The 24,361-nt window shown below is 51.5% G+C and overlaps 9 protein-coding genes across 9 annotated transcripts; 1 reads left to right on the forward strand and 8 right to left on the reverse strand.

Moving 5' to 3' along the window:
- Positions 1 to 56: 56 nt before the first annotated feature.
- On the reverse strand, positions 57 to 1,427 carry ASPACDRAFT_57721 (uncharacterized protein; the record flags this gene model as incomplete). Its single annotated transcript, XM_020203276.1, has 1 exon — positions 57 to 1,427. One exon carries the CDS (start codon positions 1,425 to 1,427, stop codon positions 57 to 59), a length of 1,371 nt encoding a protein of 456 aa, XP_020059067.1.
- A 522-nt stretch (positions 1,428 to 1,949) lies between these two features.
- On the reverse strand, positions 1,950 to 2,865 carry ASPACDRAFT_75840 (40S ribosomal protein eS8). Its single transcript, XM_020204560.1, has 2 exons — positions 2,772 to 2,865; positions 1,950 to 2,686 (listed from the first exon to the last, which is right to left on the reverse strand). The coding sequence occupies exons 1-2, from the start codon at positions 2,843 to 2,845 to the stop codon at positions 2,155 to 2,157; spliced, it is 606 nt and encodes a 201-aa protein (XP_020059068.1). The 5' UTR covers positions 2,846 to 2,865; the 3' UTR covers positions 1,950 to 2,154.
- A 1,086-nt stretch (positions 2,866 to 3,951) lies between these two features.
- On the reverse strand, positions 3,952 to 4,695 carry ASPACDRAFT_40045 (DUF2470 domain-containing protein; the record flags this gene model as incomplete). The annotated part of the gene is made up of 1 exon (XM_020200692.1): positions 3,952 to 4,695. The coding sequence occupies one exon, from the start codon at positions 4,693 to 4,695 to the stop codon at positions 3,952 to 3,954; it is 744 nt and encodes a 247-aa protein (XP_020059069.1).
- Positions 4,696 to 5,935: 1,240 nt separating this feature from the next.
- Positions 5,936 to 6,433, reverse strand: ASPACDRAFT_57724 (uncharacterized protein; the record flags this gene model as incomplete). Its single annotated transcript, XM_020203277.1, has 1 exon — positions 5,936 to 6,433. One exon carries the CDS (start codon positions 6,431 to 6,433, stop codon positions 5,936 to 5,938), a length of 498 nt encoding a protein of 165 aa, XP_020059070.1.
- A 1,710-nt stretch (positions 6,434 to 8,143) lies between these two features.
- On the forward strand, positions 8,144 to 9,563 carry ASPACDRAFT_75848 (uncharacterized protein). The gene is made up of 2 exons (XM_020204561.1): positions 8,144 to 9,015; positions 9,135 to 9,563. Exons 1-2 carry the CDS (start codon positions 8,171 to 8,173, stop codon positions 9,139 to 9,141), a joined length of 852 nt encoding a protein of 283 aa, XP_020059071.1. The 5' UTR covers positions 8,144 to 8,170; the 3' UTR covers positions 9,142 to 9,563.
- A 684-nt stretch (positions 9,564 to 10,247) lies between these two features.
- On the reverse strand, positions 10,248 to 13,636 carry ASPACDRAFT_75849 (putative plasma membrane phosphate transporter Pho87). The gene is made up of 4 exons (XM_020204562.1): positions 13,335 to 13,636; positions 11,954 to 13,187; positions 10,770 to 11,892; positions 10,248 to 10,707 (listed from the first exon to the last, which is right to left on the reverse strand). The coding sequence occupies exons 1-4, from the start codon at positions 13,415 to 13,417 to the stop codon at positions 10,562 to 10,564; spliced, it is 2,586 nt and encodes an 861-aa protein (XP_020059072.1). The 5' UTR covers positions 13,418 to 13,636; the 3' UTR covers positions 10,248 to 10,561.
- Positions 13,637 to 14,195: 559 nt separating this feature from the next.
- Positions 14,196 to 15,809, reverse strand: ASPACDRAFT_75850 (mitochondrial 37S ribosomal protein uS7m). Its single transcript, XM_020204563.1, has 3 exons — positions 15,416 to 15,809; positions 14,976 to 15,314; positions 14,196 to 14,908 (listed from the first exon to the last, which is right to left on the reverse strand). The coding sequence occupies exons 1-3, from the start codon at positions 15,755 to 15,757 to the stop codon at positions 14,486 to 14,488; spliced, it is 1,104 nt and encodes a 367-aa protein (XP_020059073.1). The 5' UTR covers positions 15,758 to 15,809; the 3' UTR covers positions 14,196 to 14,485.
- A 272-nt stretch (positions 15,810 to 16,081) lies between these two features.
- On the reverse strand, positions 16,082 to 18,151 carry ASPACDRAFT_75851 (calcium/proton exchanger). The gene is made up of 3 exons (XM_020204564.1): positions 17,461 to 18,151; positions 16,549 to 17,396; positions 16,082 to 16,486 (listed from the first exon to the last, which is right to left on the reverse strand). Exons 1-3 carry the CDS (start codon positions 17,848 to 17,850, stop codon positions 16,414 to 16,416), a joined length of 1,311 nt encoding a protein of 436 aa, XP_020059074.1. The 5' UTR covers positions 17,851 to 18,151; the 3' UTR covers positions 16,082 to 16,413.
- A 1,902-nt stretch (positions 18,152 to 20,053) lies between these two features.
- On the reverse strand, positions 20,054 to 23,038 carry ASPACDRAFT_23593 (glucan endo-1,3-beta-D-glucosidase; the record flags this gene model as incomplete). Its single annotated transcript, XM_020199207.1, has 5 exons — positions 20,054 to 20,514; positions 20,537 to 20,615; positions 20,671 to 22,395; positions 22,444 to 22,550; positions 22,579 to 23,038. The coding sequence occupies 5 exons, from the start codon at positions 23,036 to 23,038 to the stop codon at positions 20,054 to 20,056; spliced, it is 2,832 nt and encodes a 943-aa protein (XP_020059075.1).
- Between the last annotated feature and the right edge of the window lie 1,323 nt (positions 23,039 to 24,361).

Here is a 24,361-nt window from a genome sequence, read left to right on the forward strand (position 1 = left end):
CCCCCCCCCCCAATTGAAGTAATCTCCACCCCTTTCAACTTGAGCTTGGGGTTCAATTACCCTGATTCCCCTTCGACAACCGGCAACTCCATCTCCACCAACCACGGCGCATTGATGGGATGATACTGCACGTTGACGACACTGGCGTTGACGAACAGGGTCTCCTGGCCCGGGTTCAAGGGCATCATGCTGGTCTTGCTGACGTCGACGCGGGCGCAGTGCTCCTCGCGCGTGCGCGGCTGGTCGCACTGGATGATCGAGTCGTTGCCCGTGCTCCACTCGCGGCGCATGGCCCCGTACCCCTCGTGGATGTGGCCGAAGACGTGCAGCCGGGGGCGCGCCCGCTTCACCGCGCGGTACAGGTGCTCGCACCCGACGCTCACATGGTTGGGCACGACCTGGTCCAGGATCCCGTAGGGCGGGCCGTGGGTGATCACGATGTCGATACCCTCCGGAGAATCGGGGATCGGCGCGGGGGCGACGAACCCGCCGCGTCCGGAGTTGGCGGCGATGGCGCCGCGCGCGCCCTCGCCGCGCGAGCCGGTGCTGCCGTGCGTGCGGGTGCGTTCGCGCGTCTCGGCGGTGGTTTCGTTGGGTTGGGGGTCTTGGTGGTTGTGGTTCTGGGATTCGTTGTGGTGGGCATAGCCATTTGTATGGTGGTGGTGGTGATGATGCTCCTCCGTCCGCGTCCCAATGGCCGGATTCTCTTCTTCCACCCCATCCACCCCACCATTCGCCTGCCCATCCTCCTTCATCTTAACCTCTTTCCCCTCGACAGTCCCAGACGATGAAGCAGCAGGCGGATTAAACCGATCCACGCCGCGCTCATACCCAAACGCCCACTGACAGAACTCTGGCGTCCAACTCGACGCATACACCTTCAGCCGTCTCTTCTTTTGCCCCGGTAACTCAAACTCATGCACCCCCTCCCCCAACAACCGGATCCCAGCATCCCACGCCTCCGGACCGGTATACAACCGACGAATCTCCTCAGGGTCCTCCAGCTGGCCCGGCTCCGCCTTCCCCGAACTGATATTCGTCGCGGACGCCGTCGCGGATGGCGCCGTGTGGTCCGTCCGGTTGCGGTGGCGGTGGTGGCCCAGCGATTCGTAGTAGGGCGCGTCGAAGGTGATGTCGTGGTTGCCCGGGATGATGAGTTTCAGGTAGGCCGGATGGGATTTCAGGTACGACAGGGTGGTGAGGTGTTCGTGGCGCCGGGAGACTTTGGTCAGGTCGCCGGCGTGGATGAGGATTTCGGCGGCCGGTAAGGGGTCGAGGAAGGCCGGGGGTGGGGGGGAGGAATCTTGGTCTCGTGAGGAGGGGGAGGAGGCTGGTGAGGGTGAGGATGTTGGGGGTTGCGGGGTGAGGGTGTGGGTGTCGCTTAAGAGGAGGAGGGTGGTTTTTTGGGTGGGTTGTTTGCGGTTCATTTTCTGGTTTGTTGTCTGGTGCTTTGGGATGGGGGTGCGGTGATGATGATGGGGTTTCCCTTTGGGTGTATTATGGGTGGTGCCAGTGGGAGGTAACAGGTAAGTTGAGGATTAGAGGTTGGTGTTTGTTGGTGGGATTGGGTTCTATGTAGTAGGATGTAGTAGGATGTTGGAGAGATGGTGTGATTAGTTAGATGACTGGTGGACGGAAAGTGGGTTGAAACCAAGATTGTTGTTCTGGGACTGGCTGGAGAAGGAAGTGGAATAAAACACCGGGGAACAGAGGGGAGGGTAAAATTATATCATCGATGGGGTGGTGGTTGATGGAGTATAACAGCGAAGAACGGAGGAAGTATAAGATGTAGGGGGGAGGAAGGACTGCGCGGGTGAAGTCTCTCTTTCGTCATCAGACAGGCGATCAACCCATTCACTAACACCAAGACTAAGTCCAACCAGGCAACACACAACTACACACTACATCCACGCTACTTATACTGTCTGTCTGCTTTCTAGTAAAAAAAAAAAAAAAACCCAAGTATCACCAGATCTGAACTTTGCATAATTCATCCATTTCTCAGAGCTACCAGTTCATTACATTGCTAACTCCGAAGAATAATAATTCATTCCTTCCCAGAGACCACAACCACACCAGCACAGCGCGCGAGATATCCATTTTTTGTAAAATTTTATGAAATTGGAAAAATTTTATATGAAGTAAACACGACGCTTACTTGCGGATAGCACGCTGGTAGAAAGCCAACTCCTCACCCTCCAGGATGTAGCCGTCCACGCGACCGCTCTGGCCGGGGCGGGAGGAGACAACGGCGTAGAGGCGACCGGACTCGAACTGCTTCTCAACGGCGCCCTCGACCTTGCCGTGGTCGGCGAAGCGAGCAGCCTGCTTCTTCTGGACGCTGTTGCTCTTCTTCTCCTCGGTGACCTCGGCGGTCTTCTGCTGGCGTCTGCGGCCAAGGGGCTGGCCGTAGTGGGCCTCGTACCATTGACGGAAGGGGGCGGCATCGATCTGGACAACGGCGGACTTGGTCAGGGTGTTGGTGCGGACCAGCTCGTTGTTGGAGGGGTGGTAGGCCACGACGATGACACGGGTCTTGCGGGAGACACCCTCGGAACCCCAAGAGAAGTTGCCGGAGTCGAGACGGAGAGCACGGAACTTCTGGTTACCACCACGGGTGCGGACCAGGTGGATTCTCTTAGCACCGATACGGGTGTTGGCGGCCTGGCGACCCTTCTCGAAGGCTCTTGAATTCGACCAATGTCAGTATACGTTCGATTATTGCTTCGCAACTGGGAGCAGTGCGTGTACAGGCGACAGGTGTTGCATACCTCTTCTTGCGGTAAGTGGCCCGCTTGGCACCGGTGGCCGAGCGCTTGTGGCGCGAATCACGAGAGATACCCATATTTGCTGTTCGTGGGGACTGAACCAAGAGAAAGAATTAGTGACCTTTTTCGTACAGAGCCTGATGCGATCCCCTTCTGTGTAGGCCACAAGAGATTCTTCCTTCGTTCCTCAAAAGTCTCGTATTTGATGCCGTCGGTTGGGTGGGTTAGAGCGAGCAAGCAAGTATTCAATTAATCGTCGAGTGTGTCGTCAACGAGTTGTTGGGTCGAAAGCAGGAAAGAAGAAAAAAAAACACTGATGTTGCAATTGTGCGATCCAACCGAACGTGATAGACGGAGCGATCGATCACAAGGAGACTTATCGATATGATGAAAAACTCTTCTTGTACTGGCTTCCTTGCAAATCGTGTCGATATTTCACCCCCAACTATTCTGTCGTCGTATTCTTGCGATCCGTTCTTTTGATAACGGCTTCAATTCGAGATTCGAGACCGAGACTTGCACGCGCACCAACCGACTTGTCGAACGAGACCGGAGAAACAGAAAAAAAAATCCAGAGCTTCACGAAAGGGATCGCAAATGATCACAGAGACTGTTGCGATAAACTCACCTCTAATCCTGCAGCCCTTCACCAGGAACGCAGCGGGCAAGGGTCGATGGGGTTGGTCGTAGGAGTTGTTGATGCTGGTCGTCGACTGTCTCGTGAATTTCGCACTGTGGCTCGCTTGTTGGGGGGGGACACTTGCCCTACCCCGGGCTAGTCTGCATGGGGCTAGTCATGTCAGGTGATGTGCTGAGTCATCCCGCCTCTCGCCAGGCGGTTTTCGGACGCACTGTCTGCCCGCCCTCTTATCTAATCGGCCGCCAAGGACAATAGCCACTAGCCCTATCTCGGTAGTTTTGCGCTAAGCCTGAAACGGGCTTCCCAGCAGAGCACCACTAGAAAACTGGTCCGAGCATTGCAGAGGTTAAAGAGCACAGCCGGACAAAGCACCATAGTGTGGACTACTACTACTACTACTACTACTACTACTAGAGTACCTCAGTACCTCAATGCATAGCATAGCCTATCTACCCTAGATCTCATCAAATGAACCTTTCAACCACCGCGCTCAAGATTCTCCACATCCACAACTGAAATATCCGTAAAATAGTCCTACCACCACTACTTCTTCTTCGCCTCCTCCTCGCGCACCAATCGATCAAACCGCTTGAACCCCTGGAACCCCTCGATCAGCGTCGACAGCACCCACGCCCACCACACCCGGGACCCCAGCGCGACCCCATGCCTCCGTAGCCGCGTATACGCCAGCACGGATGCCTCGAACGCATGCACGACCAGCGTAAACGCCAACACCGCCGGCTGCATCCTGGCGCAGAACCCCGCGAATCCCTGGGGCCACCACCACCCGGTCTCCAACCGCAAGCCCTCGTACACCCACCCGCCCGGCAGCAGGTTCTCCCGCCGGCTGAACGCCAGGATGCCCGAGAGACAGATCAGGAAGGCGAGGATGTCGCCGGGCCGGGACGGCACACGGTAGGTGGTGATCTTGATGTCGGAGAGGTTGAGCCGCTCCAGACATTCCTTGTGCATGGCGACGAGGCGGGCGCGGGTCTCGCTGAAGGATTGCAGCGGCGGGTCCAGCGCCACGGTGTAGCGGTTGCCGGTGTTGTGGTTGTGGTTGGTGCGGAGGACGAGATCGGAGAGCGTGATGGTTTCGAGGGTCGCGGTTGAGGCCTCGGCGGCGGAGACGCCGTTGTACACGCGGAGGTAGTAGGCGAGGGAGTCTTGGTGGTTGGCGTTCATGTGGGTGATGGTGAAGGCTATTCCGTTGTTGTTGGTTTTACCAGCGGAAGAAGAGGATGAGCCAGACGAGGAGGTTGGTGATTGGGGTGGTAGAGGAGACATTTTTTGTTTTGCCCGTCGTTTCTTCCTCGCTCCTCTGGTTTCTTCGAATTATAGGTTAAGTCACTCGATGGGAGATGTCACAAGTAGCGGTCTGTGAGTTGAGTCTATATACTACTCAATGACCGGCGAGTCAGGCAGAATAGAATAATGTAGTGGTGGTGGATGTGGTAGGACACTGTTGGACATAACCGGAATGATGGATGATGGACTGACTCCCTTTTGCGATGCCAAGAATCCAGAAGGGCCGCCGGAGACCTCGGGCTAAAAGTCACCCCATGCTTCGCATGTGTTTTTCCCGTGCAACCCCATTTATGGGTTCTTGCATTCGACCATGGAATATGCTGTCTTCTTGGTGTTCTTGTGATCAAAACAGTTGGACGGCAGATCTGTCTTTTTCTCAGTCTTGGGTGGTCGCCGGTGTTGTTGGCTCGAAATACGCCAAGCCGTTGTATAGTCGGAGAAGCCCGCACCACCTGGGGACTCCCCTAGCAGTACAACTTGGTTTTGAAGACAACCCTGGGATACTAGGTGACAGGGTCACAGACCATTGGTCAGCCTGGTAGATCTATCCGACTCGATGTCAGCATGGTTCACGCACGCATCCTTGTCATAAATGATAGACATAAGCAGCGGTCCCCCTATGCATGAATCACGAAGAAGGATCGATAGTACACCGTGCCAAGGTCCGGATCATTGACTTGAAATAGATCATTACATTTACCGCTATAACGCAAAATGACCAACGATGGGAGTATAATTATGCACAATAAACACTAGCCAAAGCTCTATGAGAACAGCTGACAACACAAAGAATAAAGCGACAGTAATCAACCAGTCAGGTAAAGATCCTTTCATAATCGTCGTAACGCGACAAGCACAGGCGGTGGAAACGGGACGTTTTGCGATGGCGAGGAAAGTCTCGAGAAGGAATTCAGATGGAACGGTCGCTTTCGAAGCACAACAGAATCGAATCGGTGGAGAGCATGTCGGATCATGCGCTGCGTTCATCAAAGAAAAATCGTCAATCCGTCAGGTTCTATTTCAGTTGCTTAAGCGGAGTCCAACGGGAGTTTTTGTGGGGTTGTTGTTGTTTTTCAGTGTTGCCGGGTCGGAAAACCCCCGAAGACTCTCTCATAGGAAAGATACCTCGAAGGTTCTTCTCGAGGCGAACCACAAGAGAAGCATACAAGCACGAAAGAAAGCAAGGAGTATAGGGGTATAGTGCAGGAGTGGGGGTCACTTACAGCAGAGCCAATGTCAAATCACCGTGGATGCGAGCCTTCAGCTCAACCTCGATCTCCAAGTTCAGTTCCAACTTCAGGCGCATACCCTCCTCATCTGCGCCCTTCTGGTCGTTCGAGGGTGCCGGATCCATTGCGCCGTTGGAGAGGTTCTTGTTGTCACTGCTGCTTATCGTAGTAGGCTGCCAGCGCTCCATCGCTTGCACAGCTTCTTGCTCGTCATCGTCATATTCATCGTCGTAATCGTCGTCATCGTCGTACTCGTCTGAGGCATAGTCATCAGAGTACTCTGCATCGTCATCGTCATCGTCGTAAGTCTGGCCTTGGGCCTGAGGTCGCCGGCGACGCTGGGCCGTCTGCTTCTGTTGCGGTGCTTGATCTTCCTCTTCCTCGGAGATGTAGTCATCCGAATCGTAATCAGTCTCCGAGTCGTCAGGATCGTTAGTGTAAGTGGGAGGCTGTTGAGTCTTGGGTTTCTCGGCTTGTGCGGTGGCCATGGTGTATGTTCGTTGCTGCTGGTTGGTGCAGGGAAGAGGCAATCACAACGTAATCAAATTGCGGTTTATACTACTTGTATATCTGTGTATCTTCCGAGGGATCAATCGTGGCTAGTGCCTGGGCGCGTCAGGTCAACGACGAGTATGAGTATGTAATCAAGCAAAACGAGAGAAAGGGAAAAAAGAGGAATGGAGCGAGCCGGAGCGACAATGGTGGGTTTACATACGAGATGGCTCAACACCGATGGGACGGGACTGACAAGTAGAAGGCGAATCGTCAGAGGGCAGAGGGTCGAAGAACGAAAGAGACAAATAGGGTGAGTGGTACGAGCAAATGGTCTGTGAGGAAGGACAGGTCTGGAAAAGCAGGCGTAATGGGCAGGGAAAGACTGCAATGACTTCGCATGACCGATGGGAGAAGTCAAGCGATATGACGTCTGAGGGACAGGGAAGGAGAGCCAAAGAAGCGCCTCCGCACCACGGACATCAACGACATCATCGTCGTTGCAGCATCGCTCCAGCTCTCAGGTCAGCCGATTCCTGATCGGCCGGGCCACGTTGTCTGGACCCTCGTTTGAGGGCGCAAGGGGTGGTGGTGGTGGTGGTGGAAGTGGTGGGGTTACAATGACCACCGAATGAATTCATCGTCATCACGGGGGGGAGTACGTAGACTGCACTGTTCGAATATACTGAGTAAAACAATTTCATAGAGTACAGTAGTCAAATTACGTATCGGAGTATAGTGTGACCATCGGGTAACCAGAATAGCATGCCATGTGTACTCGGTACCTGGAAATGGCAGAGGTACGGCCGAGAGAAGAGCCATGGAAAGTGCACTGCGGGTCATTCCAAGAGGTCAGAAAAAGAGGCAAATCGGCACTGCGTATCCGATCTTGACACATTCCTATACTTTTTATTTTGACTTCTATCAACTCTTATGTGCTGTGAAGAGCAGCAATTCATGAAGCGAATCCCAAGTAGTGAGCTCCAGAGGTATACTGAATGTACTTGTGGTAACAATGAGGGTATTGTCCGTGTAATCCATGACTTCTCAGGCCGTTGGAGAGTGACGTCTGTTGGCGTCATCCACAGTGACTGGAAAGGGCATAAGTTGGTGGAGACACACGGCACAGTCAATCAAACAATAAATAGCATATTGTCCGATACCTTCTTCTTATTGGATCATTTGGTATGCCATTGGCAATGAACAAGAAGAACAAAAGGCCCCTGTCACTGTCAAAAAAAAACACTAACTCCCCTCCCTCCTCAGCAATCGACGTCATCATCCCCAGCCCTGGCAGCAAAAGACAAAAAAAAAAAAAAAAAAAAAAAAGACCACCTACCAACGACGTTCGCCTCCCTCGTCGGCGGCGCAAGCTGACGTCGATGGCAGTCCCCCCAAATTTCCCCAACCCACAATATGCCCAGATCCTTGCATGACTGAACCGAGCGGGGCATTTCCCATCTTGCAATCGAGGAATTGAGGTAATCGAAAGTAATCAAGGTAAACCGAAACAAAACGATCTCTGGTCCAAAATAACCGGCTGGGATTGGTGGTAAAAGGAGTTGGTTGAAGTGGTGGAAGCCTGTATGTAACATGCACAACGCAAAGGAAAGAAAAAAGCCCTATATAGATCTGCGACCCCGTATCACCAGACCGGTAACATCACCAGATATATTCGTCCTTGTGCCCCCCATCAATCCTCCTTGAGATTCTTCTCTTTTTTTTCTTTCATCATGTCCGAGCAGACCAACAATCCTTCCTCCAACCCTTCTACCCCTCAACAAGAGAACACTCCAGGCTCCCCCCAGCCCCAGGAGGAAGAACAGTCCGAGCAGCAGCAGCAGCAAGAACCTGACCAGCCCAAGGAAGAAGACAACAACGAATCGGAGCAAAAGCCTGACGAGGAAAAGGAAGACGATAAGGATAAGGATCAGGATCAATCCCAAGAACAAGATCAAGATCAAGATCAACCCCAAGACCAAGACCAAGACCAAGACCAAGCCAAGGACCAAGATAAACCCGAGGAGAAGTCTCAAGAACCCGAGATAAAGCAAGAAGAAGACGAAGAAGAAGCCGAACCTCAACCCAAGAAAGAAGAGCCCGAATCCGACGCTCCTCAACCCAAGCAAGAACCCCAATCCGAAGCCGACAGCAAACCCAAGAAGGACCCGCAGCAGCGCAAACGCCGTTCGCGTCCTCCCCAGAAACTTCACAAACAAGAAGAATCCGACACGGAATCTATTCCCCGCAACAACATGGACAACGGAGCCGTTGAGAAGCCCCGCCGCCAGCGCCGTCAGCGCACCCAGCAGCAGCAGCAAGGCGGCCAGGATGGCGGTCTGGGCGGCCTCCCCGGAGTCGGGCAGGCGGGCGATCTCGTCCAGAACACGGCGGGTCAAGCCCTGGGCGGAGTTACGGGCGGAGCGGGCAAGACCGTCGGCGGCCTCCTCGGCGGTGGTGGCAAGCAGGACGAAGGCGATGGCAAGGACGAACAATTGCGACTGCGTCTGGATCTCAACCTGGACATCGAGGTCCAATTGAAGGCCAAGATCCACGGTGATTTGACTCTGGGCTTGTTGTAAGTTCATCCCCCTACTCTTCCCTATTCCCTCTTCTCTCTCTCTCTCCACTCCGATTTTATTTGAAGCCAGCTCATAGTGCGAATAGTAGCTAACCACGTCCGAAAACTCACCGTAGGAACTAAACAACGACACCCTTTTTTCGATTCGAAATCCGCCCTCCTTCGCGTTTCCCACATTTTCCTGACTTGAGCTTTCATTTCTTTTCTGGTTCTTCGTTCTCCTGCAGAATGAAAAATCGAGGGTCTCGATAGAAAAAGTGTTAATCCACACGGTTCCTCCCCCAACAACAACAACACACCACACCTCCTTAGCGGGCGGTGTTTCATGCTTATGCCTTGACGGTTTTGATACCTCCACTTTTCTTTCGCCTTGAAATGTATTTCGTCGTTGTGCTTGGCTTCTAGTTTTCTTTGTTGCTACTTCATGCTTGCATCCTCCTAGAAGATATTCGTGTGTGTGGTTCCTCTCTTTCCTGTCTAATAACTCGCTTATCTTCATTACTCTACTACCTCCTGTTATGTCGATGAAATGAATATGATGAACCAAATCTCAGCATGAACATGGTTTTTCCTTGCACGATGGGGCCGTATTTGAGCTGGTCGTGTGAAGTAAAAGTCTGGGGTTCTTTGGGTAACCTAGTCATCGTAGTAGGAATTAGTGTTTATAGGCCTCCGAAATTATATACACAGTAGAACAAGGGCTGTAGAGGTGAACTTCCAGTGAAATATTTATGGCCAATTACAAATAGCCACTGATGCTTTTCCAAGAGTTTTGAAAGCTATATACGACTGTTCAACGTTCATAAGTAATGTAGGTCATTGCCATCAATCCTAGATAAGAGTTACAACCAACTTGAAAATAATGATATACAAGTTGAAGATAAGTAAAAGCTATACATAACTCTCTTTTTATGTTACTTGGCTAAACACAAGCCCAAAAATCAACTACAACCTATCCATCAAGATAGTTGCTCGTAGTCCTAAGCTGGTTACCCAATAGTTATAACTATTTGCTGATAGTCGTAACTAACCCGAGGCCCTATACTCTAACACAAGTTTGGCACTCTTTCCACTACGTATATGCTCGAAGATCTTATTGATCTGATGGAGTGGGCAGATCAATGACTGCTAGTCTGCCACAAGGATAAATCCCTGTGCGCCCGTATTTCGGAAGTACGCTGTCAATACAAAAGGAGTTATTCTGTCAAGCAACTGCCATCTAGTCTTGAGCCAGATATATGAACAATACTCTATATATTTGCCATCTAATTGAAACAGTTGAACAAGAAAGGGCTAGGTAGGTAAAACAAAACAAACATGAACAGAACCGATAGATCCCCCCCTTCCGCCCTCCTCCCCCCGCCACCACGGCTATTGGCATGCATACAATACACTCCAAGTCCGGTACTAGACCTCAAAACTCACCCACCGTAGCGACAACGTTAGCCATGGTGATTCGAAGTCATTACACCAAGAACAGTCATGTACCGCAGCCCAGCCACGCAATTCCCAAACCAAGCATCCCCTCTCATGTCATCCTCACTTACAACCCCGCAATGTACATCAACCCATAGCCTACCGTCACGACCACGACAAACGCCATAAGACTGGCCGGGATACCGCGCGTAAAGAAGTGCCGGACTTGCAGGTACCGCTGGCCGGTTTGCGGGACTTCAGTCATGATGGCGGCTAGAGACAAGTGTCAGTTAGATGCATGGTAAGAGTCAAAAAGAAAAGTGCGGGTCACGTACTCATATTGGGGAAGCCACTGGTGGGAAGTGCCATGGCCACAGAGCACATCAACGCGCTGGCCATCACGAGCAGGTTGGGGTGAGGATCCGCCATGCTGACGCCGATCTGACGGACCAGAGGGAGCATGATCAACGCCGCAACGGTGTGGGAGATGAAGGTAGCGATGACCAGAATCAAGGCGGAGAAGACGATTAGCACGCCGTAAAGACTCAGATGCTCCACGCGCATCCGGATAGCATTGGCGAGCGTGTGCAGAAGCCCAGATGATGTGACAGCCTTGCCAAGACAGAGTCCGCCCGCCGCAAGGATGATGATGGTCCAAAGAAAGTTGTTGAAGTCCTCCTTGTTGAGGATACCAGTGCCGAAGAACAAAACCATGGGAATGATGGCGATCACGCCCATGTCGCCAAAGATATGTTCGAGTTGGTGGCTGCCACACCAAAGGCCAATGGTCGACAGAGTCACAATGGTGATGAACCATTGCACGCCCGTGAACTTGTCCTTGAGTGGTCGAATCGGAACAATGGTCGTATCCTGACCCACATGGAAACTAACCAGCAGGAGGACCCAAATCAGCAGGATAGAGATGATACACACAGGCAAGGAGATGAAGAACCATGTACCCCAACTGATGCTCGGATACATGTTCTGAAGTGCAATGATGTTCTGTGGAGAAGCAATCGGCGATGCGGCACCCCCGACGTTGGCCGCCAGAGCGATTCCGAGGACAAGGGCCTTGGCAAAGTTCGAATCCGGCGACAGGTTGCGCAAAAGAGGTTGGATGATCGAATAGCACAAGACTGGGGAGGCGACGTTACTGATCCACATACTCAAGAACATGCTCACGAACATGTTGGTGAGAAGGACCACTCGGGGATTAAAACCCGCTTTGCTGAGCACAAACATGGCCATCCGGCGAGCAATATCGTATTTGGACAACGCTGCTGCAATGGTAAACCCGCCGAGTAAGAGCATGATTACCGGCGTCCACATGGCACTAAAGGCGGCGCTGGTGGCCTCCTTCGGGCCCAGCCGCTGGTGAGGCTTGTCCTCGGATTTCATGATACGAAGCATCACAACAAGGAAAGGAATAAGCAACGAAGTCACGAAGAGAGGAATGACCTGCAACCAGTTAGCGCTGTCCGTGATTATATCTGAGAGGCCGAAACGTGGCCAAACATACCTCAGTAGCCCATAGCAAACTGACAAACACAAGCATAGCGAGACAATTCTGTTGCTCCGGCTTTTCCAGGATAGGAACAGAAAGCAAAGTCGTAAAAACAACCAAAATGAAGACAAGTGTACCGAAGCTCAAGCTGCAAACCCACTGAGGGAGGTGGTAGACACCAATCGGCGTCCTCACCACCGTACCTTTAGTTTCTTGCTCGTCACCCTGGCGGCGTGCGGCTGCTGGATCGTCGTCTCCCCCAAGTAGAGTGCGACGAATACCAACGTTAGCAGCCTGAGCCTTCCGTTCGATGCCGATCATCTCCCTCCAGACGGTGTTCCTCTCCCAGACAACATGCTCCCTCAGATGCAGTCGCAGTTCACGCTTGGCTAGAGGCAGGTTGCCCGTAGTGATCACCTCAGCGTAAACAGCCTCGATCTTGTGGATGTGATCATCTACTCTTTCCATGGTGTAATCCGTAAAGGGGTAGGCCGGAGCCACAACCGCGCTCATGTAATCCCGGCGCAAGTTACGGTCCATGATCTTGTCATACTTCTTCAGAGCCTTGGAGAAGCCCGTCTTGTTCAACTGAATGTACGACTTGAGCCCGCAGATGGAAACGTAGGCGGTAACAGCCTGTTTCTTGAGCGAGACACCATCGTTGTAGAGATCCACCACGGTGGGATCGGCGCTTTGCTCGTCGTGGGCGCCTGCACGGCTCGTAGATTGGCCGTGATATCCTAGTAGCCTAGAATCTGCCGCCCAGACGCTCGAGTCCCTCATATCCTCCGTGCGACTACCGTCGTGATTACTGGATTCGGCCCCATGCGATCGAGGTCGGTTCTGATCCGTCGGCGCGGCTCGGTCATCGTCACTGTCTGCATCGTCATCATCGTCATCGTCTTCATCTCTGATCGTGTCGCTGAACGTGCTACGCCGCCGCTCCTGTCGGTTCCTCGAGCCGGAACTCATGGTCCTTGCCTTAATTATGTTCTCGCTCATTGGGTCGATATTTGCCCTGTCGGCCCTAGACACATAGTCCTCCGCAAGTCTGGCCACATCTTCGACCTCCTTGAACACCTCCACCTCCTTTACTTGGTAGAAAGAGCAGATTTTCTCCAGCTCAGCATCTAAAGCCCGACGGAAGATCGCATCCGGGTTCGGCGTGTTATCGAGCAGCGGCGCTGACTCAACATCGGGATGGCTCTGACCAGTCGAGCGGTGCGCTTCCTGTTCTAGGGAATATATCCTACCACAACAGGTTAGCTCAGCACTTTGACGCCTCGCAAAGGAGACCAGTGGATACAAAGATTCCCCTTCCCCCCAACGAAAGCAAAGTCGCACAACGCGAGCATTGTGCTAGCGGAATTGGGAAGACAGGCGTCGGACGACGTACAATTTCTTCAGGTTGCTGTAAGCGAGGTAATAGGCACTCCAATCCGGCACCGCGTTGAACTGGATGCTGTGTGAGAACTTCATCTTGGGCGAATGGGTGCGCTGGTGGCGATGAGCGCAGCGTTGGAGAGCTTCTATCCAAAACTTGATCCTATCCGGCCTTCTGTGCTGGGTGCGCCGGGGGACCCTCTTCTCGTCGTCGGTGCCGTATAGGGTACTGTCCGGGTGGTGCGCAACGGCTCGAGATTGCGGATCGTGTGACTTGTCCGATGTCGTGACAGGAAGGGATTCGGAGAATTCGACGAGTTCGATAGCCTGATGACCGAGAGGGGTTACGGTGTTATCGTAGTGCGTGGAGGCACCCCTCGCAGAAGCGATGCGTGCCACAGATCGGCCAACGGCATTCGACGACACGGTGTCGAACCAGAAAAAGATTGCGAGGGAGGAGCGGGGCAAGACCGGCTATGAATTTAAATATCGGTTCGATGCAGTCGCACTCGTGGATTTGACGGTCTGGCTGAATGTGTATTTTAGGTTGCACCTTCGAACGCTAGCGCACTAGTCTTGGTTGATAACGACACTCGTTTCGTGGTTTAGTTAATGGTATCGTTATCGTCCCCGGGTAGTAGTCGATGGCTGTGCAAAACTCCGGTCTCGTCGAACGGCCAACGCACGTCTAAAACTGCAATGTGCCAGAGAACCTGTCAAAACCAGAGCTGATGAGAAACAGTAAAAAGCAATGAGAGAGAAATAGGTTTATTTTCTATCCTAGGGAAACAAAAAGTCAGATTGAAGTAGGAAACGTTGGAGCTGAGCTGAGCTAAACTGCTACAGCTGACGCCGAGACAACCCAATCGGGAAGGGGGCGTTAGTCATCCGGAGGTTATCGGGGAGCTTCACCTTTCCGGCGATTGCTGGAAGATTTGGATCGGCGAACATGAAATATACAGAACTCTTTGAGACAGTGACTCGGCTTGTAAAAGGAAGAGACGAACAAAGTAAGAGATACACACTGGGAGAAATTAAGAAAAAGAAAATACAACATCCCCCAAAAGCAAGTAGCCAATTCCTGAACCCGTATCCCATGGAATGCAATTAGATTGAACCCCGTCGCTGCAATCATGGCATAATCAAACTGGTGATACAAAACAACTATTTCCGGTTCATGAGGTATCCAAGGTTCGACCGGCCTGCAACACCAAGCTTGTGCACCATCTCTCTGCGATCCCACGCACCACTACGGCCCTCCGCAACGGAAACCAGCTCCTGTGCAACTCTCATAGCGAAGTTGCTGTCCCGACGCTTGTCCGAAGCGTCGATGATCCACCGAATGGCCGTCCGCCGACGCTGTCTGAGAGCGAGGGGCACAGGGATCTGCACCGCTGCACCACCACCAGCAATACCCTTCTGTTGGCGGATCTTGACCAAGGGGGCAACGGAGTCGATGATGAGAGTGAGGTAGAGGATGGGGTTCAGAGGAAGCTGGGCGTTAGGAGGGCCGGGAAGCAAAGGTCGCCTTGGGTTCCTGTTGGGTGGAGGCGAAGTCCGCAGGTGGTCCAGAATGAACGACATATCCTGCCAAAGAATTGCAGTTAGCATGACTATGGCTCAGAGGACCAAGTCCCATGAGTTAGCCACATACCTTGTAAGCCCTGGACAACTTGCCATCACGCATGAGCTGCTTTGTGAGCTGCTCCAGTAGTCCGTCGTATCGGGAACGGAAGTTATCGGTCTTGCCCAAAGGCTTGCTGGGCGCATCGAATTTAAGTCCAGGGTGCAACTCGGCAGCTTGCGCGTTAACCTGAGAAACCATGTTCGCCACAAGGGCAGCCGAAGCGTCGTCGAAATCAGCCGACTTTTGTAATTCTGGTTGCATGCGGCGAGCAGATGTTGAGAATGAGCGCTTGCCCGACTGATTCTTCATTTGGTCTTGCATGACTTTGGGGGCATGTTTTTGAGCATTCTTGTCACGCTGTAAGATCTACGCGGAAAAGTAGTCAACGTTAGTGTTTAGACGCTACTAGAAGCACAAGGGAAGACATGGCGCTGAAGAGGCAACGGCAGTCCAGACGAGCTACTCACCTCAGAGATAGGCGTTCCCTGCTCCAGTTCCGGGCTGGAGGCAACGCCATCGCATCTCTTATCCATGATCTTGCTGACCTCGGCGGCCTCTTCACTAACATGAGGCAATGGGTCCTCTGTCGGACCCTTAAAGCCCTCTGACTTTTCCTTTCCATCGCTACCGGACGAGTTCCAACGCTTCGTCATCTGGGCCGAAGCTGAGAGGCCGGACTTCACGCCATTGGTGGTCGAGGGCCGGTTGGCATTCAAAATAGTCGCGATGCTGCGGCGGGCAGCGGCCGTCGAAGGCTGGCAAAAAGCGGGAACCGCTCTTGCGGTGAAGAGATTGAGACGCGGCGGCATGGCGATATAAGGCCTTCAATGACCGGGGACTATCTGTCAATTGGAAGGGAATGAAAGTGGATGAAGTCACTCTAATCGGGCCTGGCTCCTCGCCATGAAGTCCGGCGAACGATTTTCCTCCTCCACATTTGCTGAGTCATCGACTGCCAAGATTCCAGCGAATGTGAAGGAGGAAACGAGAACCGCCACAACTATGACGATGTTTTTGTACACTACATCATTCTAGACTTGAGTTATCGAAGATCCTGGACACAATTTCCAATCCCAGAGATTTTGCACTCTACAGTCTGGCACCTGCAATAGAGACAATTTTACGCCGTAATTGAACTCACGAAGCTTGTTTGAATTCCGTACCCACCACGGCACGCTTGTAGAAGCAACAGAGTACGATAATTAACTACTGAACTGGCCTGCAGCGTTTTTCGTCCAGCAGAGCAGAAACAAAGAGCCACCAACAGTAACACCGAGAAATGAAAACTGCCGCCGCTTACCAGACGCGAAAAATCACAGCTGTATTACATACAGCATGAGCTAGATGCACAAAATGAGTAGTTGAAGAAGGACGGAAGATTGTTGAGCAAGCGCGAGAGTTTGAGACCGAAGAATGCTAACAGCATTGACAAAACAGGCTCCCACATCGCTCTGAGATGCTACATTCAATGATTGAACAGAGCATCGTCGCTAGCACTGTCCGGATACACATAGAACGCGAGTGCGAGAATGATGTACCTATGATCATAGTCAGTGACTTGAGCGACCAAACATCATAGGATGGGGGCTAGGATGCTTACATTCCCAGACATAGCCCGCCTTCAAGGTAGTTAGACTTTCCATCCTGAATCAGGAAAGTAACGACCAAACCAGAGATGAAGAACGCGACAGTCTCGAAAATATGGAAATGCAGTGTCATATCCACATTCATGATCCAGCCAAGAATGACGAGGAAGGGAGTAACAAACAGCGCGATTTGGAGACTGCTCCCGATGGCAACTCCGATAGCCAGATCCATTTTGCCCTTCCAAGCAACAACCACGGCGGTGACATGTTCGGCAGCGTTGCCGACAATGGGAATCAAAACAAGACCAATGAACGTACGACTCATGCCAGTTTTCTGTACAATGCTGTCGATACTACCTACGAGGTAGTCGGCGCAGATAGCCACCAGAATCGTCACGACAATCAAAGCAACTGTGGCAGCCCATGGGTTGAGCAGTCTTTCCTCTTCCTCCTCTGCTCCCGCGTCTCCCGCTTGGTTTTCGGCGTCATTAATTTCGTTGTTGGCTTCTTCAAAAAGTTCCGCGTGAGACTTGAGCTGGAAGTAAAGGTACATTACATAGAGTATCAAAAGAATGATGGCGGTTCCGTGGGAAAGAATCAGGATGTTATCTCTCCTTTCCCCCTTGTCAGACCCGCTTAGAGAGGCATAAAGCGTAGCAGGAATGATGAGAGAAGCGGAAGCGACGGTCATCAGCGAAGACATGGTTGATGCTACTGTACTGTTAAAAGTTTGCTCGGAGTAACGTAATCCCCCAATGAAGAAGCAACATCCAAGGACGAGCAAGATGTTGGACAAAATGCTTCCAAGCATGCTGGCTTGGACAACTCGAATCTGATTGTCTTTCAAAGCGATTATGCTAACCTTGAATCGACCATTCGTGTTAGACCAAACACCATTTTGAGAGGGCTCTAGCAAGCGGACTTACAATCAGCTCAACGGCATTGCCAAATGTTGCATTCATCAAGCCACCTAGAGCCTGACCCATCGTCGCGGCTAGCTCCTCGGTTGCAAAACTCAGGAGCGAGGCCAGAGGAATGATTGCCAAGAAATTGAGCGTGAAAATGACGGTGCTATCCCAGTGCAGAACACCTGCGATGATGCCCAGAGGCACGAAAACGAGAAGGACATTGACATAATCGCGGACCAGTGTCGACCATGTTAGATGCGCAACTCGTCTAGGCCAATGAGACCAGTGGTGTCGAGGCTTCTGACGTTGCTGGCGAAACCCAGAGTTGATGCGAGCTGTATCGCTGATCAAAGCCTGTCTCTCATCTGGCGGCTCGACGGAGCCATTTCTTGACGAGAATCCAGTCATGTTTCTTCTGGGTCCCCAGGAGACCCTTCGAACTGTCGAGCGAATGCTTGTAGCCGCTGCGAGGCCAATAACAGAAACTTGTTAGCGAAAAGTGTTGAGTGGACTAATTATGGTGGATGGCGCAAAGCAGACTAGAGAGTATGAAGATGTAAAAAAAAGAGAAAAATTCACAGAAGCGACAAGAGAATGTGGATAAGATAATCGATCATCCAACTTCTGCTTTATAGCTTTCAAGCAAGTCTGGGATGAGTTTGAAAGACGGGAATAATAGTTGGAGGGTGATAGAATGAAAGTAGTTGTAGAATGATGGAGTAATGATGGGGCCGGAGTGAGAAATGCTGAGGGAATGACGACCAGATTGCGCCGTCGATCAGAAGGAAAGACGCGGAAAGGATTGAAGGAGACGAGCAGATGCCAAAACCTGGGCCAGTGAAGTAAATAAGGGTGAGGAAATGGGGGTGGAGTAATTGGAGTTGAAAGACAAGGTGGTAGCACTACTGCTTCCCAGAAACGGTCGAAACATGGATTGGCAGAGCCAAGGAACTGTGGTTCAAACACTTACACATCGGAAAAGATGTAGTGTGGCAAGGAAACAAAGCCACAACTTTGCGACAGTCGGAGAATTATAAGAAGGGGAGATTTGACAGTAGTATGGATTGTCCTTGGAGCTGTAAGCCGGTAATTAGTTCAAATCTGCAGGATCGATTGACAAAAGTCAGAGCTCGTGATCGGACGTGCTGGGATTGAACGTTGTGTGGCTTGCCGCAGAGGGTGGTTCTTGTTCCTTTGCGAGTCCAAGCAGGCCTAAAGCACAAGCCACGTAATTCTCGGTGTGCTAGGAAGCCTTGTACTCGGTAGTATGATAATGGGAAGGGAATGACCGCGCGGTTGTGATGAAGCTCTCAGTCCAACGACACAGCTAGGGTCTCGAAAAGAGGGGATTGGAACCAGGGGGGTAAGGGAAGCCAAGAGGATGGCTTAAGAGGGCCGACGTACTGCAATGAGTCGCTGAACAATGAACAAGATTCCGAGAGTTCCACTAGCCACGACAATTGGTTGTGAAAGGTCGGGTGGATCGAGATTGATGGCTGGGACCACAAGAGCAGGTGGCAGGTGCGGTGCACAGCCCCAATTCGAGTATCCCACGGGTGGTGTCCTGCTGCTTGGGTACCGATCGACGACCTTGAGGGAGAAGATCAGGTTGTCAATAGTGAAGACTTGAAGAAACCTTTGTGGCGATGAGTGGGGTAGAAGGGGGTGGATAGCAGCACACCTTTTAATATCGAGGTTATTCTCGATTGAGATGACGTTGGGTCACATCGTATGGAGATGCTGATGAAATCATGGCTGGCTGGGGGAGACACGACAGTCAACGAGGGACACTGACACTAGCCGCTCAGCGATACGAACTCCTTAAGGATTTGTCTGGACCGAATCGTGTGCCACCATCAACAATTAATTAACCGGGCCCAGAGGTCCAGTAAAATGCATACCCCAAGGCAGTGTAGGGACACTTGCTGGAAAGCTTGACATTTGAGAGAACAGACCATTGTAAGAATCACTGACATGCATGCATCATCGGCAGCTTCATACTGAAGCTTGACCCGATTGGGAATGTCGGAGGTGGGGCATGAGCCGAGCTTAACTACCACTGCAAGTCTCGATCAATACCACTTCTGTACGGAGTATCTACTAGGTATCACGTATAGATGGACAGTCTAGTCGCTCTCTCGACCTAGTAGCGACGCTAGAATGTAAATGTGCGAAAGAACGAAGCGTCTTCCGATTGATGAGTTGATTCCATCATTTGTATCAATTATCGGGCCCATGCTGAAAGTTCCACAGGACAGGGTTACCCATACCAGGGATCTATCTAATATGCACCAGATGGATGCATTGCCACACCTATAATGTCAACAGTCTCATGCGTTGGTCAGGGCTCGCTTGGCATGCCGATGTAGCCAATAAATAACCCTACTCATGCTTTCCTACGACTCTGAACTCCGTGTCAAACAAGCTGTTTGCAAACAAACGCTGCAGCTGCAATTTCACCTACACCATACAAAACTAAGACCAATACCTCACTAGTATGGATTGGTCATTATGACACGGGTTCCTCGTCATTTGCAGTAATCCATCATTGCCTGTGACACGAAAAGGCCTATATCGACAAATGGTATAGATTGTATAAGATAAGAAAATTTCAGGCATAGACATCTCCTTCATGTCGCCCGAACAGAACGGAAGTCGAAGCCATAAATAGCGAAAATATATGAATTACATTCTCCACTAACACCGACCTCTCACGTACTAGGCTCCTCCCAAAGCTATCGATGTGGTCAGTACTAAACTGTTTCAAGCTACCCAAAGTATCGAACTTACCGGCTGCATAAGCCAGATACCATGTCCGAGAGGCACCACCGTCAATCCAGCTGTAGTCGAAATTGGACTGCGCGAAGAAATCCCACGAGGTTGCGGGATCGATCAGAGCCAAGTTGGCATACAAAACACCCTTCCAACCCCCAACCACGTTTGAAGCAGGGGTACTGGCAGTGCTTGCGAAAAGAGCATTCCACTCTTCGCGGACGAAGTTCTGCCTTCGAGTAAATCCGGAGAATGGCATTAGTGGCAACATGTGAATTCTAGACGAGTTAATTGTTGATCCTGGCAGGAAGACGAGACAAACGGGAAGCCCTAACATACCCTTGAATATATTCAAGATTGGCTCCAAAGTAGGTAGTGTGATCTACCTTGTTCTCAAAGAGCTAGATATTGTGTAAGTCATGCAACCACGAATGGGGCGATGGGGTTGTCACTTACAATACCAGTCACCTTGTTCGCAATGAAGTTAGCAGGCTGGTTCTTATTGTCGCTTTCCAATAGGAAGTAGTTGTGCAAGCTGCGCTTCAGAATTCCCAACATCAAATTGCCTCGAGCTTCCAAACTGGGGTCGCTGATGGTCTTTCCCCACATCTTGAGCGCGTAGGCAAACATAGTATCCTCTGAGGTAGACTCCTGGTCCTTGCCATCGAAGGATTCAAACAGTCCCTTGGCCCACGAATGTCCGTTGAACCAATCGAAAGCGCGGGAAAATGGGAAGTAGGGGTCGTTGGCGGCAGAGTTTCCAGCATCCCGAACAAGCATGTTGACCCAGTCCCTGTTGGATGACAGCCATGTCGGATCCAGAGAGCCTATGATAGCAGCTGCATGGATGAAGTAGCCATAGTGAAAATGGTGGTCATTGTAATAGGTATTTCCGAAATCAGCGCCCGAATCACCCCCGTAACTCGCCGATGACACCACGCCTTTCCAGACGGTGTCATACACCAATGGGAATTGCTGCTGGTTGGTGCTGAAGCGCGAAAAGGCAGTTTTCAGATTCTGCAATGCCGAGGCGGCCAGAGCAGGATCCCCACCTAGCTTATTCACAGTGTACACCAAGGTTGCGAACTTGCTCAGAGCTTTCCCACTGTAGTACATGCTGTTCAAGTTAGTCTGCGCGTCAATGCTCTGGTTGAGCTCCGTCGGTGCGACAGCCAAAATAACCTTCTGCGCTGCCGCCGATATACTGTTCACATTACCTGAAGACGCGGACCATGGAGCAAATCCCATGTCAGTAGGAAGATCCGGCTCGACCATAGTCCACGTTTCTCCAACGACCGCTACCGCATTTCCCTTGGTGGTTGTGCGAAGATTGATACTCGTCATCCGACTCTTCGTCGTGGCATCAAACGACTCAACATGATGAGGCAGAGCGTACATCATCAAGGGTGTATCCTGTGTCTTTGTCCCTGACTTAGCCCACGACAACTGATACGTGCCCGTACGCGCATTCACGGTTCCAGAGATGGCAGCTTCGAGAGCAAAAACACCGGCTGAGCCGTCGAGCAACTTCTCCCCGGAGTCTCCACCAGGGTTCTTGGTGATTTGCACAAACCCAGACCACCCAGCTGGGCCACGGAAGTTGGTGTTGGACTCCAACTGGAAATTAGGATCCTTGCCATCCTGCGGGGTGGCATAGATGAGCCAGATGCTTCCATCCTCCATGGTGGCCTTATACTTGAAGATACCAACTCTTGGAGAGGCGGCCGTAACGACCTGTCTGAAGAAAACGCCAGTCTGAATTAGAGGCTGCAAGTTCGTGTACAGGCCGGTCACGAATCCCATGCCTTGAACAAGGGGGACTGTGAGGCGCTGGCTAGACCCGCTATCTGGTTTCAAGACAGCATCCGCAGAGAACGGCAGGAGGTTCTCCCCAGTAAGCACCGTGGAAGCCTTTAGCTCTGTTGCCGATAAGATCAAGTGCTGAATGCCGATCGGGTTCACATAATACGAAATCGGGTTTCCAGGAATCTTCGAATTCGTCGGCCCGTTGGCGACCACGTTGGCCTCGTTGTGCCAAACTGCCATACCGTAGCTCTGTGCATTACCACTGCCCTTAGCCCAGGCAACGGCATATGGGTGAGTGAAAGTAGCATTAGTCTGCGATCCCAGGAAGATACCACTGTAGAACTTGTTGGTCTCAATTGGGGTGTTGACATTTTCCTGTGAGAGTCAGGCAAGTGCTCTAACAAAATTGACCATTCGACTTACGATTCCTTTCTTTGGCACGGGATGATCACCTCTCGATGTTACAACTGGAGGGATTGCCCCCGTAGCCAACGGGACAAATACATCTTGACCGCCAGACATTTGTGTAACTGAGCCTAATGCCAGTCAACGTCAGACAGCATGCCACATATGACCCGAGGCACAACTTACTTGGTAAGACGGTTGATGGAGTAGAAGTAGCAGCGTTAGAAATTTCGCTTGGCTCAGTGTCAGAGTCAGTCGTAGTCGGGGTTGCAGTCGACGGCTTGTCGGTCAAGGACACAGAAGTTGAATTATCATCCAAATCCTCAGATTCGTCGTCGGCGTCGTCGTTATCGTCAATGTCAGTAGGGGTTGGGGTGGGTCTGTGCCCAGTCGGCCTATGCAAAGGACTGTCTTCTGTCGAGGTAGGATCTGCTGCTGGGGAGTCGGAATCACTGTCTTCGAAATCAGGTAATAGAAGATCAAACAGATCTGCAGGACTCTCTAAGTCATGTAGCAAGTCGTTGAGATTATGCGGTACGTTTGTGACTGTCGGATACGGTTGTAGCGACGTGCGGCCCTCGCGTTCGAGACTGGTAGGATAATACTGGTTCATGGTGAGCAACAACAGATCATCAACCATGTGATGGTCTAACTCACACCCTGCGCTTCGGGAATAAGTAGCCTCTCGTTTTGGGCCGGGGGGAACTGGGTCCTCAGCGCGGTCGACGCGGATGATGTGATCTGTGGTGCTGAGTAGACCTTCTCTGCGGCTAACAGCCACGTTAGCAGGAGTGACTGGTGCCATTTCATTCGTCTCTCCATCTTGACTAGATGCGGAGACCAGAGCGCAAATTTCAGAAGCCAGCAGTCTCAGGATCGATTCAGGGATAGTATCTCGGTCGTTGATCTCGACGACAATGACAGGAAATGAGGTGTCCAAACGATGCGAAATCAACGTAATATGCAATGCAATTCCAGCGAACGGATATTAAGTAACAATTAAAGGTGTATATAGGACAGAAATAGGGAAGAATTGGCTAAAGAGTGCATCCAATTTCTTCCTCTGGTAATGGGCGCCAGTGCACTAGACACCGAGAAGGCGGCGCCACACCAAAATAGATATGAAAAAGAGTGTAAAGAAAGATTGAAGAGGAAGATGGGGAAAGCAAAAGACTGAACAAGACGGTACAAAAGGATTGCAGGTCCAAATAAATAGAAGAATGTCAACATTGCTTACCTGGTCAGATGTATAGATTCCGGTCTCGGCCAACAAGAATCTCAGCAGGCGCGAGATAAACTCCGCTCCTTGTGCATAAAGATACCAAGAAAAATAGTGATCTCCCAAGTCAATTTACCGAAGGGGTATCACAGCACGTCGATCTGGCAGGGTGTTAGCGACCACGAAGGCTATAAAGCATAACAACTCATGGAGCGGAATGCAGGGTCGAGGAGGGGAGGAATGCATTGAAAGTCAGGCACAGCGGCAGCGGCTTATGCAGTGCACCTGGAGTCCGGCGGGTATGTGCATGGGATCTAGGTGGATAAGACTTACAGGTAGACAGCTGATGGAAGCATATGATGATCAAATAGATACTAGAGGTACAATCGAGAAGAGCAATCTGAGAGTCGAGACAAGAAAGGTTGCATTGATGTGTGTGTGTGTGTGTGTGTGTCTGTTGTGTAGAGTAGTTACCTGAGTAGCAATAGAGGGGGTGGGTGGACGGTAAGAAAACCATGGGATGACGGCGATGGCTGCGGGATGGAGCCGGGAGTGGGGCCCTAGGAACAAGGCAGCAGCGGCGGCAGCAGCAGGAGCAGGCGCAACAACGATGATTCAGGCACAGTAACTTAGTATTCTTGTGAATCCTCGCGACCCCTTCTTCTGACCTCTTCTACTCCGTACTGAGTACGAATCTCAACTCCCAACTTCTATCTG

This window comes from Aspergillus aculeatus (genome assembly GCF_001890905.1).
Source record: "Aspergillus aculeatus ATCC 16872 unplaced genomic scaffold ASPACscaffold_3, whole genome shotgun sequence".
Taxonomy (NCBI): Eukaryota; Fungi; Ascomycota; class Eurotiomycetes; order Eurotiales; family Aspergillaceae; genus Aspergillus; species Aspergillus aculeatus.

Bases quoted from the DNA above. Each gene is read 5' to 3' on its own strand.
- ASPACDRAFT_75840 (XM_020204560.1), bottom strand. From the start codon at position 2,845: ATGGGTATCTCTCGTGATTCGCGCCACAAGCGCTCGGCCACCGGTGCC. The intron at 2,687-2,771 runs GTATGCAACACC...GTCGAATTCAAG, and splicing joins GCCACTTACCGCAAGAAGAG to AGCCTTCGAGAAGGGTCGCC.
- ASPACDRAFT_75848 (XM_020204561.1), top strand. From the start codon at position 8,171: ATGTCCGAGCAGACCAACAATCCTTCCTCCAACCCTTCTACCCCTCAA.
- ASPACDRAFT_75849 (XM_020204562.1), bottom strand. From the start codon at position 13,417: ATGAAGTTCTCACACAGCATCCAGTTCAACGCGGTGCCGGATTGGAGT. The intron at 13,188-13,334 runs GTACGTCGTCCG...CTGTTGTGGTAG, and splicing joins TACAGCAACCTGAAGAAATT to GATATATTCCCTAGAACAGG. The intron at 10,708-10,769 runs GTACGTGACCCG...ACTTGTCTCTAG, and splicing joins CAGTGGCTTCCCCAATATGA to CCGCCATCATGACTGAAGTC.
- ASPACDRAFT_75850 (XM_020204563.1), bottom strand. From the start codon at position 15,757: ATGCCGCCGCGTCTCAATCTCTTCACCGCAAGAGCGGTTCCCGCTTTT. The intron at 15,315-15,415 runs GTGAGTAGCTCG...TTTTCCGCGTAG, and splicing joins AGGGAACGCCTATCTCTGAG to ATCTTACAGCGTGACAAGAA. The intron at 14,909-14,975 runs GTATGTGGCTAA...ATTCTTTGGCAG, and splicing joins AGTTGTCCAGGGCTTACAAG to GATATGTCGTTCATTCTGGA.
- ASPACDRAFT_75851 (XM_020204564.1), bottom strand. From the start codon at position 17,850: ATGACTGGATTCTCGTCAAGAAATGGCTCCGTCGAGCCGCCAGATGAG. The intron at 17,397-17,460 runs GTAAGTCCGCTT...GGTCGATTCAAG, and splicing joins GCAATGCCGTTGAGCTGATT to GTTAGCATAATCGCTTTGAA. The intron at 16,487-16,548 runs GTAAGCATCCTA...CTATGATCATAG, and splicing joins GGCGGGCTATGTCTGGGAAT to GTACATCATTCTCGCACTCG.